The sequence below is a fragment of the Corythoichthys intestinalis genome, chromosome 9 (assembly GCF_030265065.1).
Source record: "Corythoichthys intestinalis isolate RoL2023-P3 chromosome 9, ASM3026506v1, whole genome shotgun sequence".
Taxonomy (NCBI): domain Eukaryota; kingdom Metazoa; phylum Chordata; class Actinopteri; order Syngnathiformes; family Syngnathidae; genus Corythoichthys; species Corythoichthys intestinalis.
In genome coordinates, this window is record NC_080403.1 from 20,844,643 (window position 1) to 20,863,107 (window position 18,465).

Here is an 18,465-nt window from a genome sequence, read left to right on the forward strand (position 1 = left end):
GACTTAGATTTAACTCTTCACTTGCTGAATGTGCCCGTCCATTTTCCCCCCTCAAACGCACGTGTGATTGGCTGATGACTTGCATTTATTTAAAATGTATCTTCTACTTTATTTAAAAATATTTTTTATTTGCAGCCTATACATATATTTTACAGATAATCATACATTAATCATAATCGAGGTAAAAAGTTTTCATTTTTTTTGTTGAGTTTGGCTGTGCTTGTGGACATAAGCAGTAGTGTTATACCTGAAGGAAGGCTCCATTTTATTTTTGTTATTGCCTGACTAAAATTTAATTTATTTCAACAAATTTTCTGTGATCTTAAGACAAATGTTTACTTTTTGCATTCCTGGATAGTTGAAATTATTAACAAGTGTGTATGATAATTTATGTTTAAATATTCCAATTAAAATTTGTTTATAAAACCCAGAAATTTATTCTGGAAGTTTTCCAAAATGTTTCTTTTGTAGTTTTTGATAACAAAGGTTTGATTCAAATGTTGTATCACCTGAACCAATACATATGAAAGTTGTGAGTCAATACAGATTTATTTTGCATTGATCATTTAGCCTATCAATTAATTTGGTTCATCTTCGTGAGAATTGAAGCCGTGACGCCCATTCACCCAATCTTTTTGGTCCTATTAAAGTTCCGTCCCCAGCAAAAAGTGATCAGGCAGGTTATACTGTCCCTACTAATGGTGAGACCAAACCTACACCCTTGAAGCTTTTATTTCTAAAGTATTGACTCATACATAGAAGTTAGATTACGTACATCACGAAGGAAAACAATTACCACGCAAACGTACCAGAACTTTGAATTGTTCCAAAGCTAATTTAGGAAGGTGTACTTAGTTACTGTTTGCTGTGTTTTACTAGCTGTCAGTCCCGACTCCCCATACATAAGTACTTAAGTACTTTTTATCCCTAATTAAAGCTATCATTTATTACCACTAGGAGCACTAATCCCGGACGTCAAATGAAGGCAACGTGTTTCATTGCTGTCACACAAATGGCTGTTTCCTATTGGCTGGCATACGGAACACGTCAGCAGTATCAGGAAACGCCTCCAATTAAATGATTGACAGTTATTTGAGCAAACCATTGAACTTAATTGCCAACGTCACAATACAATGTCCAATCCGGAGCCTAGATCTTGGGAGGGGCTGGTTTGTTGACAGGAAGCGTATGGGCCACGACACAGCCACAAACCCTCTGGGATCAACAGTCGAACATTAGCCATCGCTTTCGTTTACTCCGCGCAGGTTTACCCACCCAAAGTATGCTTTTTAACAGCGAGCCGGAGCAAAGATGCAATGGCCGTCGCTAGTAGTCGGTCTAGTCCTGCTAAGACTGTCTGTAAGCCTGTGGCTCGCCTTCGGACTCGCAGCTTACGTTAGCTTGGGCATCGGGGACTCCGGCAGTGCTGAGGAGTCCCGGACCGGGGAGAGGGAAAGCGACGACTCGTGGTCTCAGCGGATAAGCGGTTACAAACATGAGGAAGCCACCGGGACCTGTGCCAAGGTGACGGGGGATTCACCGAAAAGGTCCTACCTGAGCTTCTTCGACGGAAATAAGGATGACTACGTCAGGAGATACAGCTCCTTCTCGGCTACGATGAAAGCCACAATGAAGGAGAAGGCCAGAGAAATGTTCTACTTTGGATATGATAACTACATGAAATATGCTTTCCCTAAAGACGAGCTCAACCCAATTGACTGCGAGGGCAGGGGTCCGGACGTGCAGAACCCGTGAGTTGTCATTATATATGGACAGTGGCGCGCCAGACTAGTTCCCTTAGGAAGACACTTGTACTAGTATACTGTATGATAGACATCTACAAAGCAGGAGGTTATTAAACAATGGAATGATCTAAGATATTTTATTTACAAGTCAGTGTATCAATTTCCTGCAAGGTAAGACAAAATATTCAATTAAGATTCCAAGCGTTGTTGCGAAATCAAGTAAACAAAGAGCCTACTCAGGACAAAGCAGAAACAACCACTGCTTTCTGTTTTGCTGTCATTGTGAAGTTGCGTATAGCTTGTCAACACGATGACATTAGAGTAGACAGTCATTCAAGAGACTTAGTTATTAACCCTTTATATGGTAAGTGTATTTTTGGTAATTAAGAAATGGCGTCCAGTCCACACACGTAAACATTAGGTCATTTAGGCCACAATAGTACATTTGGTTTAACCACCTGAGACCCTGCGTACAATTTTGAGGACATTAAATTTATAATGGCAAAGAGAGATGAAAATATTGTGGCCTACAGTACTCGAAATGTGATGTCCACTAGTTATAGCCCTCAATAACACTGTAAACTTGATTTGGGGGGCAAAAAAAAAGTATTTGACTCATTAATAACTGTCATTGACGGCGCCAGACGTCCAATCGACTGCCAGCCTCTCCCAGTGAAAATGGATTGAACGTCTACCGCTGTCAATGGTCGCCAATTAGTTCAAGTAGTGTCCTATTAAGGGATATTGCCTTATTAACAAAAAAATATAAATTTAGTTTGGTGAAACTTGTGAATTACGAAAGCTGGATGAAAGGAAATCTATAGTACTGAATAATATTCGTAAAAGTAATTATGTTTACCAAACGTAGTATTTTTGTTAATATAAAATGATAATAATGATCATTTACAACATATTTAACCCCTTCAACGTTCTATTATTTCATGACACTATTAAAACCTTGTTTTGCTTCTAAATAACAGTATGTTTTGTGTTATTTTAACGTTCAAGTTGTATCTGTGTACAGAACTGGTCTCTTCTTGACCCAACAGTAAGTCCTTAGGATTTGATCTTTTCATTATACTGTACTAAATATAATTCCTCAAGGGGAGATTCAGTTTACACTCTGCTTTATAGATTTGTGTCGCACATAACCATGAGATAAAATTAACCCACGAGTAAGCCTGCAAATGCACATTACAAAGTGAAAGGGGGCTTGTCAACGACTTCATTGTGTTGTGTTTTTAACATTTATTTTCTTATATTGATTGGAAACTGAAAACAATGATTTATTGACTTTGTCACACATTCCTAAAACATGCACGGGATAGGCACTACTGAAATCAGGACATTATATTAAAAATCCATATATTCTTTTCCCAAAATTGTTTGTGATCTTTTTGTTTCAAATTTTAGCTCCAATATTAACATCAATGATGTCCTGGGAAACTACTCGCTAACGCTCATTGACACCTTAGATACCCTACTGGTAAGTTGTCCAGTCCACAGTCCAGACAGGACTGTTTTGTAGTTTTCTTTGGAATTTAAATGATGCAATTCGAAGATCTAATTTGGAATGTGTCTGCTAACTAGGTGCTTGGAAATGTCACTGAGTTCCAGCGGGCTGTCGAGCTGGTGATCGACACCGTGTCTTTTGATAAGGATTCAACGGTGCAGGTTTTTGAGGCCAATATCAGGTACCGGCTGCAAAACTGCTATCATAATAAGACACTATGTGTTTCATGAATACACAATATACATGTTTATACAGTACCGATAATCCTCAGGTTACAAACAAGTTCCGTTCCTACGCTAGCGACGGAACCCAATTTCAACGTAAATCTGAATTAACCCTTTAAGTACCTCCCAAAAAACCTGACATCAAAATGACCTGACCTCAAAATTTACTATCCAAAAAATGGATTATACGTCATTGTACTGTCCTCTCCAAGATGTTGGCGCTAAGTCCTAGATAGACAGCGAGCTAAGATCTGAAGTGGCGACGTCAGAAGTCCGTGTGGTTTGCTGACTTTATTCAGCTGCTCATGACATCAACACTTGCAGAATAAAACTAAAATAAAAATGAAATTAAATCAATTTCATTTTCAATAACAGTAATTCATATATGCGTTTATAACTAGCTGCTGATAAGCAATAAGAATCCACACAAATGATTAGGATGTATCAGTTTGCGTTCGCATATCATCAAAAACAATCACATCCTCACCCAAAGTATTCGACCGCAATCGAAAACGCAGTAAACAGTACAAAAGGTGTTATATACAGGTTTTGCCTCTGTAGATGCTTCAAGCAACAAATGTGTGTGCAGGCTCGTTCCCCTCTCTCTTCGTGGGAGCAAATGGCTCTTCCTCGTGCATGTGTGCGCTGTTCTTCGTGTGCGCAAATACGTTCTTCTTCGTGTGTACATGGGCTCTTCTTCGTGTGTGCAAAAATGTTCTTCATGTGTACGTGTGCTATTACTCATATGCGGAAGTACTGCCTGCTCTGCACTACCTGTGCCAAAATAGAAGCATGCATCACAAAACAAAAGTCAAAATTATAAAAACAAACAAACAACTGGAGACTCCGGCGTCTTAAAGTCGAAATCACATAAGTCGGGTAAGTTGTAACCCGGGAACTATGAATTCAATTGAATTAAAATATACCACAAGATGGGGCTCTGAGATCAATTTAAAAAACATGTAAATTCCTTTTCTTGATTTGTTTCTAAATAATACACCTTTAAGATGTTGGTTAAACATGTTAAACATGTTGTGCTGATAATACAATATGTGCACAGACGTAACACAATTGAATACTGATTTGTTGAGATATAGCATAAAACCCTTTTTTATTACATTTTTTTAAGCGCAATCATTTCATTAGTGGCAATTCAGCACAATTGCAAATCGCTCAATAATAATTACTGATCCCTTTTCTACAGCTACAGCATAAACTACAGCGTATCATTACATGTAATCAACAACCCCCCCTACCCTGCTCATGACTGGAAAGAAGACCACTGAAAGAAAAAAAGCCCTTAGCTTTACAGAGCATTTAGTGAAACAATATTACACTCCATTCAATGATTTTTATTGATCTCGTTTGATCAAGGATATTAGGCAGCCTCATTTCAGCTCACATTCTACTCACGGATTCCAAGCATCCGTTTGGGAGGGTGAATTTGGAGGGTTACGACGACCAGCTGCTACACTTGGCCCATGATCTGGCCTTGCGCCTCCTGCCGGCCTTTGAGAACACCAGCACAGGCATCCCCTATCCAAGAGTGGGTTTGACATACCTGAAGCCCTCAGCGTCAGTCCTTATTTCTCATCTTTATTTCTTTTTTCGGAACCCAGGTGAATCTAAAAACTGGAGTCCCGTCCGGTAGCATTAATGAGACGTGTACTGCGGGAGCTGGATCCCTGCTGGTGGAATTTGGAATTCTGAGCCGTTTGACTGGAGATTTTACGTTTGAGTCTGTGGCTCGGCGAGCTGTCAGAGCCCTTTGGAAGCTGAGGAATAGCGAAACTGGTTTGTTAGGTACAGCACAGCATTCATCAGATGTTTTTCAGTCATCTCACCTAACCCAACCAGGCTTAAAAATTGAATGGTCCAAACGTTCGATGGGGTCTTGGTTTTAAATGTGGTATTTTGGGTTCACACACTTGATATATTTTCATTAATATGTTTGATCAGGCAACATCGTCAACATCCAAACCGGCCACTGGGTGGGCAAGCAGAGCGGCTTAGGTGCTGGCATGGACTCCTTCTATGAGTATTTACTCAAGTCATACATTCTGTTCGGTGAAAAGGAGGACTATGCCATGTTCCAAGCTGCCTACGATAGCATCCAAAACCACTTGAGGCGAGGGTGAGGCACTCCAATGTACAATAAAGTTTGAAACTCTTATGATTTGCCTAATTTACTGCATTACAGACTGTTTTTTTCAATTAATGTAGGCGAGAGTCGTGCAATGAAGGAGAAGGCGACCCTCCCATCTACGTCAACGTGAACATGATGAGCGGCAAGATCATGAACACCTGGATAGACTCTCTTCAGGCCTTTTTTCCTGGGCTGCAGGTTAGCTTACAAACAAAAAGTACTGAAATTTTGGAAGGGACAAACTAAGAAAATATTTTTGGCTGTCCTTTTTTTTTTTTAGGTGCTAAATGGTGATGTGGAAAATGCTATTTGCCTCCATGCCTTCTATTATGCCATCTGGAAGCGCTTCGGGGCTTTACCGGAGAGGTACAACTGGAAGCGGCAGGCTCCTGATGTTCTCTTTTACCCACTCAGACCTGAGCTAGTGGAGTCCACGTATCTGCTCTATCAGGTGACATTCAGTGTATTAAAACAATTTCAATTTAACTAATCCATATATGGCCATAGACGTCCAATCCAGTTTTAGCTGTGAGAGGCTATCAAGTTTCAACCAGTCTTACTCATTATTAACGTACAGTATATTTGCCTTTGCAGGCGACCAAAAATCCTTTCTACTTGCATGTGGGAATGGACATCCTTGAGAGCCTTGAAAATAATACCAAAGTCAGGTGTGTTCAGTGCCTTTATTCCCCACTTTTTTTCTTGTCTTTTTGTTGATGTGCTCTTTATGTTCCACAGATGCGGCTATGCTACCCTCCATCACGTTGTGCACAAATCCAAAGAAGATCGCATGGAGAGTTTCTTCCTAAGTGAAACCTGCAAATACCTTTATCTAGTAAGTGCAATCTCAAGAAATTCCTAAATTTTCTACCCAGCCTTCATGGTAGCAACATGGTAGTAGGTAGCGTCTGATGCGTGTCATAGATATCACATGTACGTAGAACTAGATGCGAAATGACCGACTCGGTGGTGTTAATAAAATAGCCGCCATCTTAAAACAGTACACTTCTCAGCGCTCATATATAACATTAACGTTACTGTCACTCAAATTGTCATTGCTGGGTAAAACACCAAGTAGCACTGGTGTCTAATGTGCTCCAATACAGCACAGCATTTACTTTGAACACTGCAAAAACACAAAATCCTATCAGGACTTACAGTTTAGACTAACTTAAAACTTAACTAGAACTTATAGCATGACACAAGTGGAAATTCAATTGAAACACGTGAGAAAAACACCTAACTTTTAAGTGATGTGTGTTATCAAGCGTAATGACATTTTTAGGTAAGACATTTTTTATAAGATCTTAAAGTTTTTTGAGTGAACGCTGTGAATTAGTCTTTTTTTTTTTTTTTTTTTTTTGTCACATTTGAGATGCAATTGTTGGCTGTTTTCAACAATGTACATCGAAAATAAAGACATTGATTGACTGAAAATGGTTCAATATTAGATGAAATGTCTTGTTTTCTCATCTATATTTATAATTACTCTTTACCTAAAAAAAAAATGTTTTATTCGATTACTCGATAGAATTTTCAGTCGATTACTCGATTACTAAAATATTTGATAGCTGTAGCCCTACAATGTTGTAGAGGGGAACACACCACTAATTTTCCAACTGAAAGTCCAACCTGCTTCAGAGTCAGAACATGTAACAGAGTCATAGTATAACATTAAAGTGTGTGAATTTGCTAACCTGCAAAACTCAAGGAGGAAGCTGCTTAGAGAGAAGTGTGTTTGTGTTTTCTACTGTTAACGTTAATTAAACTGTGAGAAATGTTAACTTGGTTTACCCTTGTCTCCCCAATTTTCATTTTTATTTGATTTATATGGTCATTAGCCTATCAATGGCGTACCGCAAGCAACACGTCACTTCCGCTCATTAATATTCATGACATTAGCTACTGTTGCTAAGTGGGGTCTTGGTTTTAAATGTGATCTTTTGGGTTCACACACTTGATATATTTGACTTAACAAGCCACCGTTTGTCCCTAATAGGAAATGAATGGAAATCGTGTACGAAGGAGATGTTTACAGAGCTAAACCTACCAATTCTCTCCGAAAATGATGTGCCTGGTGCCAAATTCACTGGCAAAGATGTGGAAGAACATAAAAATGTTCAGTTGAGTGTCGAAGGCTGAAAAAGACAAAAAAACGAGCTGACCTAAGCATAGCCTTAGCTTTTTTTTATCGACGCGACAGACAATGACATTCTCCTATTTCAACAAGCTATCTTTACCATCAGCCCTGTCTTTCTTATATATCCTCTGGTTGCCCTACGTCTCTGACCGTTCTTGGGGGTAATTTAGTTAGCTTTGTGTAGCGATCGCAAATGCTACTCAGTGACAGCCAACGAACACTTTTAATTTTTTCATTGATAACAAATCTTAATTCTATAATTTATTTACACTTCCCCCTTACTAAAGTTGTTATACAGTGGGGATAACAAGTATTTGATACACTGTCAATGGGAAAACCCATTGACTGTGTATCAAATACTTGTTCTCCCCACTGTATATATAACAGAAACGGTAACAGTGGCAGTAAGATACCATTGTAATTCTTTTCAGGTCATTCATTGTCAGACAGAAGCAGTACGGCACAACGTTACGCTAAAAAAATAAGTTAAAAATATAAAAATGGCTTACCTCTTTGTCCTCTGAAAGACCATGCCAACCCAACAAAATGTTTGCTGCATATGAAATGTGAATGGATTCACCGAGCTGGTGTTAAAGTCCGCACAAGTTGATTCGGTCTTCACATTTTTTCCTCCCGAGTTTTCGGTTTCCGGAAATGTATGAAGAAAACATCCTTCGTGTGTCGTAATGTCTAGAGTCGTTTCTACAAGTTCCAAAAAAAGCAATGCGTGATCGGCATGTTCGTTTTTGAAAGATTACCGGTGAAAAGTAGCACAAATTACGTTGTTTCTATGCGAGGGCGGGTCTATAATGTCCCACTTCGGCTTTACTTCCGCTTTACGATGTGACGTCACATTTGTGAGAAATATAGCCCTGACCCCCGTTCACCCAATCTGTTTGGTCTTATTAATGTCCCGTCCCCAGCAAAAAGTGTACATGCAGGTTATGCTGTAATATTGTTACTACCATTGTTGAGACTAAACCTACGCCCTTGTTGGCAGCCAATGAGTTAACTAATTAACTCGCAGTGCTGACTCAAAAAATAATTATTGCATAGTCCAGTATTTAGAGTGCTGTTGATGAGTGGGCCTAAATGTTTAGTGGTAATGGTAATGGTGTTATACTTATATAGCGCTTTTCCACCTTTCAACCACCACTCTCAGAGTGTGTTCTTTCTATATACTACTACTGTATATGCTACCTAGCTAGATATAGTGTTACAAGCTCATTATGACTTCATTTACCAAGGACATGCACCTAATACCTGATAAGACAGGAAAAGGGAGGTCAGGACAAACTTGGCTATTAACTATTACTACTATAGTCTCAGCTACTTTTGAATTGATTATTGATTTTTAGGTATGACAATGCGATCAATCGCAAGAATCTCATGCTAGTAATTGTAATTAAATTGGTAAGTGGTTGCCCAGCCCTAACTTTTTGGATGCGTTGCAGCTATTTGACGAGGACAACCCGCTCCACAAATCAGGTAACAAGTACATCTTCACCACTGAGGGTCATGTGATGCCCGTTGACAAGCGATTCCGAGAGAAACGATGGAGCGGAATGTGTCAGCAAGAAGACGATGTGGAGCAACAGACGGAAACGATCGAGCAGCCCTCACGGAACATCAGCAAGGTAGGGATAACAGTCTTGGGCGTTGTTGTTTTTCAACAAATCAAGTCTCAAATGTGACCATGTTTTCATTATAGACAGTGATGATTTGTCAATATTGAATTAAATAAAACTGGATAATCAAAGACGTAAACAGAAAGGTAATCTTGTCTTGGTCTTCCCATGTAGTGCATCCGGATCCCCGATGCGAGGCGCTACACGCTGCCCCTGAAGAGTGTCTACATGAGGCAAATTGATCAAATGGTTGGGTTACTCTGATTCCTGTTTGCGTGGGACTATGACCTGAATGGAGAGGAAACAGTTGGACCACGACTTTTAATTTTTCACTGGGTGAGATCTGTGAGCCAATTTGGAGTGTTTAAAGAGTGTGTATGCGGGTGTGTGGATTAGGATATGTTAAAAAAAACAAAACAAAAAAAAAACACCTAACACATCCTCAAGCGTTCAGTGCCTGTTTGTAATTCACCACAAGGGCTTTTCCCGTTTTTATATGGTGCCTGCTTATGTTGTCAATTCTGGCTTTTTCCATGTCTTTGGTGTCATAACAAATGCAAACATACATTTAGATCACTGTTTTTAAAGTGCCTTAATCGTTTTTGTGTTACTCTGCAGGAGATCGTGTACAGATGTTTGCAGCTACTAATTCAAGCCATAGGTTTTTTTTTATGTGAGCATTTTCTGAAACTTTTTATTTTTTATTTTCAGATTTATTATTTGTATTGTGATTGCTTCCTACCGGCTATAATCGTCTCAGGGTTTAAGAAAAAAAAAAAAGAACAATCTCAAAATTGACATCTTAGTTATTGCCTGTAATACAATAAGGTGTTATGTTATTTTTAAGTGGCACATTTTTATGTGTTTATTGTTGATTAAACCTGCTGCACAGTTGGGTGTCTATCTTTTCTTTTGGGGTTCTACAATTCAATTTTATACCCATTAAAATATTTGAAGCTTGAGGCTGAAATGCAGACTTTGACTTCCAACTGTGATCGGTCACCTAAACTAGATTTAAAAATAAATTTTCAGAACTGAATTTTGAACATAGCCATTTTTAGATCCACAAATTTGAAATGCTAACCAAAAGGCCATTCCTGAAAAAGAATAGATGGCAACATTCATTATTTCATCTCACATATTAAAATGATAGATAACAGACACAAAGTCTCTTCTCTACAGAAGCTTTAATGGTGGAGTCATGCTTTACACAGTGATGTTTGCATGGCACTCATCAGTCTTGCAAATCTTCAATTTCAAATCATTATTACTTCTAACACCCCCCACCCCCCGAAATCTATGATACATATTATAAGATATTATACAAAGCCATTGGTCTAACAGGTTGAAGTGCATTTGTGCATCTCAAAGAGAAAAGCTTCTCATTGGAAATTCTGCTACACGTTGCATAGCCTCCTAGGACAAGTTAGCTCCACTAAAACAAGAAATCAACTGGAGGCAATTCTGATGGGTTTTGGTCTCTCTTCTGTCCATAGGAGTCAAAGCTATGACTTCTTATGTGTGTTCTTTGAAGGGGCAATATGTTAACCTCAGTAGATGTAGATTTTGTGGTACACGGAGAGGAATATTTATAGTAACCTGCAAAGAAAAGGGTGGAAAGACATTAGTCAGAAGTCAGATGGGGAAAATGGGCTGTAAAGCCATGTGCAATTTCAGGCTTAATCCAAATTGAAACCCCAACCTTGATATGAAACCCTAATTTGGCTTGTAAACCTAACTGAAATGCTGATTTTTAATTTAGAACCCCAGCAAAACCCTGACTTTTGCTTAAAATCTGAGCCCCTTTTGAAATCCAAATCTGAAACCCTAATTTGGAAAGCTGGACTTTGACTTCAAACCCTAATTTGAATCACTAATCTTGCTATAAAACCATGATTTGAAATAAACCCTTCACTTCAAATTCTGATTGGAATCATTAACCTCGACTTTCAACTCTAAATTTGGCTTTAACCTAATTTGAAACCACAATATTGGCTTCATCCAATAATTTAAGTCCCCAACCCTTGTTTGAAATCTGAACCCAAGCATCAGCAAGACCTTGAAACCATACCCAATCCCTTCTCGAAACCCTAGTTGGACTCACGAGTGTGAAGGTCCTTCAGAAGAGGCCACAATCCTTCAGGTTTTCTTTGATGATGATGTCTGTGACCGCGTCGAACACAAACTTGACGTTCTCTGTGTCTGTGGCGCAGGTCATGTGCGAGTAGATTTCCTTGACGTCTCTGCGCATGTTCAAATCCAGGAACTGTACTTTGATGTAGTTACCGGCATCCTCATAGGTGTTAGGACCTCAGGGAAAGAATATGGAAGCATGCTTTGTGTTCAGATGTATTAAGTACAGATACATTGGGGCAAATAAGTATTTAGTCACCCACTAATTGTGCAAGTTCTCCCACTTGAAAATATTAGAGAGGCCTGTAATTGTCAACATGGGTAAACCTCAACCATGAGAGACAGAATATGGAACCCCCTCTGCAGAAAATCACATTGTTTTATTTTTAAAGATGTTTTTTTGCAAATCATGGTGGAAAATAAGTATTTGGTCAATACCAAAAGTTTATCTCAATACTTTTGTTATGTACCCTTTTTTGGCAATAACGGAGGCCAAACGTTTTCTGTAACTCTTCACAAGCTTTTCACACACTGTTGCTCGTATTTTGGCCCATTCCTCCATGCAGATCTCCTCTAGAGCAGTGATGTTTTGGGGCTGTCGTTGGGCAACACGGACTTTCAACTCCCTCCACAGATTTTCTATGGGGTTGAGATCTGGAGACTGGCTAAGCCACTCCAGGACCTTGAAATGCTTCTTATGAAGCCACTCCTTTGTTGCACTGGTGTGTGTTTGGGATCATTGTCATGCTGAAAGACCCAGCCACGTCTCATCTTCAGTGCCCTTGCTGATGAAAGCCCCATTCATTCTTTCCTTTACACAGATCAGTCGTCCTGGTCCCTTTGCAGAAAAACAGCCCCAAAGCATGATGTTTCCACCTCCATGCTTCACAGTGGGTATGGTGTTCTTCAGATGGAATTCAATGTTCTTTCTCCTCCAAACACGAGAACCCGTGTTTCTACCAAAAAGTTCTATTTTGGTTTCATCTGACCATAACACATTCTCCCAGTCCTCTTCTAGATCATCCAAATGCTCTCTAGCGAACATCAGACAGGCCTGGACGTGAACTTTCTTCAGCAGGGGTACACGTCTGGCAGTGCAGGATTTGAGTCCCTGGCGGCGCATTGTGTTACTCATAGTAGCCTAGTAGCTCTCTGTAGGTCATTCACTAGGTCCCATCGTGTGGTTCTGGGATTTTTGCTCACTGTTCTTGTTATCATTTTGACACCCCGGGGTGAGATCTTGCATGGAGCCCCAGATCAAGGGAGATTATCAGTGGTCTTGTATGTCTTCCATTTTCTAATAATTGCTCCCACAGTTGATTTCTTTACACCAAGCGTTTTACCTATTGCAGATTCAGTCTTCCCAGCCTGGTGCAGGTCTACAATTTTGTCTCTGGTGTCCTTCGACAGCTCTTTGGTCTTGGGCATAGTGGAGTTTGGAGTGTGACTGACTGAGGTTGTGGACAGGTGTCTTTTATACCGATAATGAGTTAAAACAGGTGCCATTAACACAGGTAACGAGTGGAGCCTCGTTAGACCTCGTTAGAAGAAGTTAGATCTCTTTGAAAGCCAGAAATCTTGCTTGTTTGTAGGTGACCAAATACTTATTTTCCACTCTAATTTGGAAATAAATTCTTTAAAAATCAAACAATGTGAGTTTTTTTTTTTTTCCACATTTTGTCTTTCATGGTTGAGTTATACCCATGTTGACAATTACAGGCCTCTCTAATCTTTTAAAGTAGGAGAACTTGCACAATTGGTGGTTGACTAAATACTTATTTGCCCCACGGTATATGTGTAAAACGAAAACGCAGTACAGTACAGACTCTACAATTCAGTATTTGTATTTTGCCAAGTCCTCACCATCGTAGTCGGGGAAGCACATGCTGAGGTGAGCCTTCTTGATCTTCTCCAGGAACACGTCTTTCTTGTTCAAGAAAAGGACAATAGAGGTGGTGGCGAAGTAGCGATGGTTGCAGATGCTGTTGAACAAGTGCAGGCTTTCGTGCATTCGATTCTGTGCAGAAAATAGATCGCATCATAAGAGGTCCAAGCGCTGCACAGTGCCTGGCTTTGACCTCACACTACAGAAGGAAGCACTTTTGCTAATTGTTTCCTCTTTCTGAGGTTGCACCCATTTTTAATAATATTCAAGATGTCAAAAATTGTCACGTGTTCCCTGCTTTAAAAAAGTGCAATGTGCAAGCGTCTTACCACTTCGTCATCCTCCACCAGCACCATGTCGTAGGCGCTCAAAGCGGCGATAAAGATGATGCAGGTGACCCCTTCGAAACAGTGGATCCACTTCTTTCTCTCTGATCTCTGACCGCCCACATCGAACATTCTACATTGAGGCCAACAAACCGAGATGTAAAAACAATACTTGTTGTGACCAAAGACCTAAGTCAGGTTTATTTCCATGTGGTCCTTCACCACAAAAGGTCTCGAGGGCCTTCACAGGCCAACAGTTGACAGAGAACAACATTCCCTGATCCAACCTCAGTAGTGGACGAGAAAAAACTCATAACCCCGGTGTAGGAAAAAGAAGCACAGAAAAGGGAACACAGATGGAGGTTCTAGCTCTTAGCAAAGGTTTTTCTATAAGCAAATGATTTAGGTAAGCTTACAGAAGGTACTATTCCATAACAGAGTTCTCATTCTGAATGAATGTCTTAATTTTAGGTTTTTGTATTGGGACAAAATTATAGTCTCAAGTGAGAGTGCTCTTCCTCAGAGGTCATGTCCCAAAAGTACCTTCAAATATGAAGATTCTAGTCTTTAGGTCAGGTTTTATTAAGGAGAGAGGCTAAATGCCCAGATAGTGGGTTCAATTGTAGAGTGAATGTTTCCTGTGTCGAATGAAGGTTCAAGTTCTCAGAAAAAATGAGAGAAGATTGTTGTTCAGATTGTAAATTTATAAATTAAAGTCTTTAGAGAATGTTTTAGTCCTCAAAAAAGGTTTCAGTTCTTGGAGTTTTTGGTTTTGAAATAAAAGTGCTGTTACTAGAGAAGGTTCTATTCTTGAGAGAAGGTACTTGTCTTCAGATGAGAGAAAGTTCTAAATCTCAGAATTACTTTGTTTTGAATGTTCCTTCAGCTCACCTGAAATTAAGATCCTTGAAGGAAAACTGGGTTTCGATGATACCGGTGGTTTTCACCCTGGATCGCAACACATCTTGCTCAGTGGGCACATACCCTGGTTGGATCAGACGCTCCAAGTCGTTCAAATAGCTAAGAGAAAAAACAGAACAGAACATGAATTGTTTTTTTCCCCTTATTTTGCATAAATTTCACTTTAGTGTCAGAACTTGGTGTACTTACTATCCAGCTGAGTCATTCAGCTGGTACTCAGATGCCCGGTCAAAACTCGCCTGGATGCCCGAGTCCTTCCACAGGCGCAGGATAATATCGGACAGCTCCTTGGGCATGGTTCCCTCCTCAATAGTATCTGCCAGATGCATCAATTTCCTGGCGTCATCCTGAAATAAACAGAACCAATTGCGTAAATGTAATGGAGTATGCTCACAGTGTGATGCGCCGCAGTTTTCTCCCACCTGCTGATCGGGGTGGCCATAGTTGATGCCAAACGTACTCATGGCTTTCACGATGGCCATGATAGACTGCAGAGTGTTGCTGTAAATGATACTGATGAACTCTAGACACTCTTCAAGTGAGTAGCCATCTTGATGAATAATTCTGACAAGTAACAAGAAGGGATAGGACAATTAACAAGCGAAATCTTGGTATGCTTCAATAATACAAATGGTCAAGCTCCTGTTCCATTATGAGATCTTATCTTGAATCATGTTGGAATAAACATGACTACCCAAATTTTTGTCCAATAGTAAAACTGGTGTCAGAAGGTTTTTTTTTCCTGCCAATGACTTACAACTGAGTGAATATTTGGGATTTGGCTCATCTTTGAGACCCCTAAAAGAATGAATGAATGAAAAGTCCTTACTTCATCTGTTTGACAATTGTGCTTTTTCCTGATTCACCAGCACCTGCACGACATAGGGAAAACATCATTTATGGAAACAGAAAAAGGACATGATCATTTTACTTTTAATAATAAATCTCTAGGAATAATGATGAGCTCATTGCATTCATATGGAGGGTGCCAATGGTTCTTAATGCCTCTTATAGAACATCTAATCTGCTGCAAAGCTGATGTCAGGACAAACATCCTCCTTGAGTCCGTGACCTACATTTTCATGATGATCACACAAACTGTCATACAATGGAAGGATTCCTTGTTATGCGACATTTATATTTCTTTAACAAAAATATTGCAACAAAAAATATTTCAAATACAAAATATAAATAAGATGATTTAGCTGGAAAAAATGGCTATATTGGCATTATTGTGCAAAAAAAACAAACAAAAAAAAAAAACATTTTGGTCACTTGAACACTTAAATACATTTTAAATGGTCTATGTAATTCATTTTTTAAATATACAGATAACAATTCTTGGAAATTTGATTACAAGGTCCAAAAATTTGTTTTTTTCATGTCATCAAAAATAAAATGCAGAATGCTTTTACTTATCTCACAATTTAGATTGCATTTTTCCCCACTAACTTTCCTTAATTGTTTTTTTTAAAGTTATATACTGTATTATTTTATTCATTCATTCATTCATTCATTCATTCATTTTCCATGCCGCTTATTCCTCACGAGGGTCGCGGAGGTGCTAGAGCCTATCCCAGCTAACTTCGGGCAGTAGGCAGGGGACACCCTGAATTGGTTGCCAGCCAATCGCAGGGCACAAGGAGACACACAACCATTCACGCACACATCACCCTTTTTTGTTAAAATTAACCATACAAAGCAACATATCCCCCTGTAGAAGTAATTTCTCAATTTTCCAGACAGAACTTAATTGCACTACATAAAATATTTTAACTCGATATTTTCCCTTTACCCTTTTGCTATATTTTATTAATTCTGACCAGCAAAATGCAATGTACATGTTTTACATTATACTCGTGGGTATGGAAACCCATCTTGATAATATGATGATACTTTTTAAGAATTTTCATTTCATTTAATAATATATCTGACATGATAACATAGATTCCACTAAAATTACAATATCAGTTTGATTGTTTGAGAAAAAATTCATTCATGGATATTTCCACATAGTCATTGCTTTTGAAATCACTTTTTAATTCATCATCTAAATTTACAGCAAATGCTGTAACTGGTCCTCCACTTTGTGGCCTCAGATGTCTACTATCAACTTGATGTTACCTAATAGCAGCAGCTTGACGGTCCTGGCATCTTTGTCTGCATCCTCCTTCAGCTTTTTCTCCAGCTCCCTGGAGCGCTTCTCTTCGGCACTCGCTCCCGCCCCCATGTTGCTGGTCCCGGCTCGGGCCCGTCTGCCAAAGCCAAAAGTGCTCTGAAGAACAACCGAGAAGCAGACCAGCCCTCTGGTCTGATGCTGCGCTGCTAAACAACTTTGGGAGTATTTTCCCTTCGACTTAGGAGGGGATTGCGGGCGTCCTCGCAGCCCACCTGACGAGGAGGCCGACCAATGGGATGCAAGGACAGGAGTGGTTGAGGGTTGGAGGATGCAAGGTTGAGGGTCCGTAGGTGAATCAGACGGAGAGCCTTGAGGGGGACTTTGCTGCGCTCAGCGGAAGATCTACATCGGCTCAAGTACTTATCTGCTGTGAAGCTTCAGACATTCACTTGCATGAGTCCTAAAATCCCAAATGTTAGCTTTGAACCGTTGTCTAAGACTTTAACCTTTGCATCAAAACTTAATTTCAAACTCCAACCCTTGTTTGAAACCTTAACTCTGAATTTAACCCCAAATTGCAGTTTCAGACTATGCTCGATGCCTTAATTTGGAACCTAGGACGTTGTTAAACAACTAAACACTTGAAAGTCGGTTTTGAAACCCTTAATTCCTTAACTTGTAGCCGGGGTGAAAGTGGATAGAATTTCTTGCAGGAAGTCCCCGACGTGAAGGTCGCCACGGAGCCAGAAATTTTGTTTATTTATTAATTTATTATTATTATTTTTTTTATGGGAGGGGCAGGAGGTAAAACCTAAAACTACTGAAATGCAAAGAAAACTGTTTTGGCACAGTTATTTCTATACACATACAAAAACTGATTTTCATTCAAAATTGTATTTTTTCAATGATTTGCAAAATAAAAGTTAACAAAAACAGCAATAACCCCAACCTCCATCTCCTAATTTTTATTTTCCTTCATTTCCTCACATACTAAATGCCAAATGTCAATTATATAACTACTTTAAGAACATATGATGCATATTAAAATTGAAGTCAATGTAAACACTTACTTTTGCTTTTTTAAAATTTTTTTTAATAATAAAGATATAACTAACATACATTCAGAAAAATACAGATGACATATTATGCAGTGTGAAATGGAATATATTTTGAAGATCGCGCAAACATTCACTTAAGGAAATGAATAAGTAGCCTAACATAAATGAACAAATATAAGTCCAAAGTACACATTGACAGCTAAGATGTTCTGAACCTCCCCATCAGAGCAAATAAAACAAAATATGATAAATAAGTCTCCTCAACTCTTTCCTTGCTCTTAAAGATTTGACCCATTGTCTGTTGCATTGCCCTTTTTTTGTCGCATCAATACAACAAACTTTTCTTTTGTTGCTGTTCCAGAAATCATGCAGATTTGAACCAATCAGAGCTAACTATCTCTGCCGATCACGTCAGTATGTTAGCCAATTGCCGCGTGCATTCGCGCATTGACGTGACTCATCATCGTCAGACTCTGATAACTGCAGCAGCTAGGGAAACCTCCATGCCGTCCGTGGAATAAAATAATGCGGTGGAAACGGATTACGCTACACAAGCACTTTATTATGCTTGTTGTTAACACTTGTGTATGTAAATCTGATGTTGGTAGATTGTTTTCTTCTTGGAGA

The 18,465-nt window shown here is 39.2% G+C and overlaps 2 protein-coding genes across 2 annotated transcripts; one reads left to right on the top strand and one right to left on the bottom strand.

The window, feature by feature from the left end:
- The first annotated feature begins 1,173 nt into the window (after positions 1-1,173).
- edem1 (ER degradation enhancer, mannosidase alpha-like 1) lies at positions 1,174-10,289 on the top strand. The gene is made up of 12 exons (XM_057846067.1): positions 1,174-1,751; positions 3,159-3,231; positions 3,336-3,439; positions 4,857-5,028; positions 5,102-5,285; positions 5,442-5,616; positions 5,706-5,826; positions 5,909-6,079; positions 6,223-6,296; positions 6,367-6,463; positions 9,223-9,405; positions 9,571-10,289. Exons 1-12 carry the CDS (start codon positions 1,312-1,314, stop codon positions 9,658-9,660), a joined length of 1,884 nt encoding a protein of 627 aa, XP_057702050.1. The 5' UTR covers positions 1,174-1,311; the 3' UTR covers positions 9,661-10,289.
- Positions 10,290-10,595: 306 nt separating this feature from the next.
- On the bottom strand, positions 10,596-17,061 carry gnat1 (guanine nucleotide binding protein (G protein), alpha transducing activity polypeptide 1). Its single transcript, XM_057846068.1, has 9 exons — positions 16,786-17,061; positions 15,491-15,533; positions 15,084-15,225; positions 14,851-15,008; positions 14,632-14,760; positions 13,744-13,873; positions 13,393-13,546; positions 11,501-11,706; positions 10,596-10,995 (listed from the first exon to the last, which is right to left on the bottom strand). Exons 1-8 carry the CDS (start codon positions 16,889-16,891, stop codon positions 11,516-11,518), a joined length of 1,053 nt encoding a protein of 350 aa, XP_057702051.1. The 5' UTR covers positions 16,892-17,061; the 3' UTR covers positions 10,596-10,995; positions 11,501-11,515.
- Between the last annotated feature and the right edge of the window lie 1,404 nt (positions 17,062-18,465).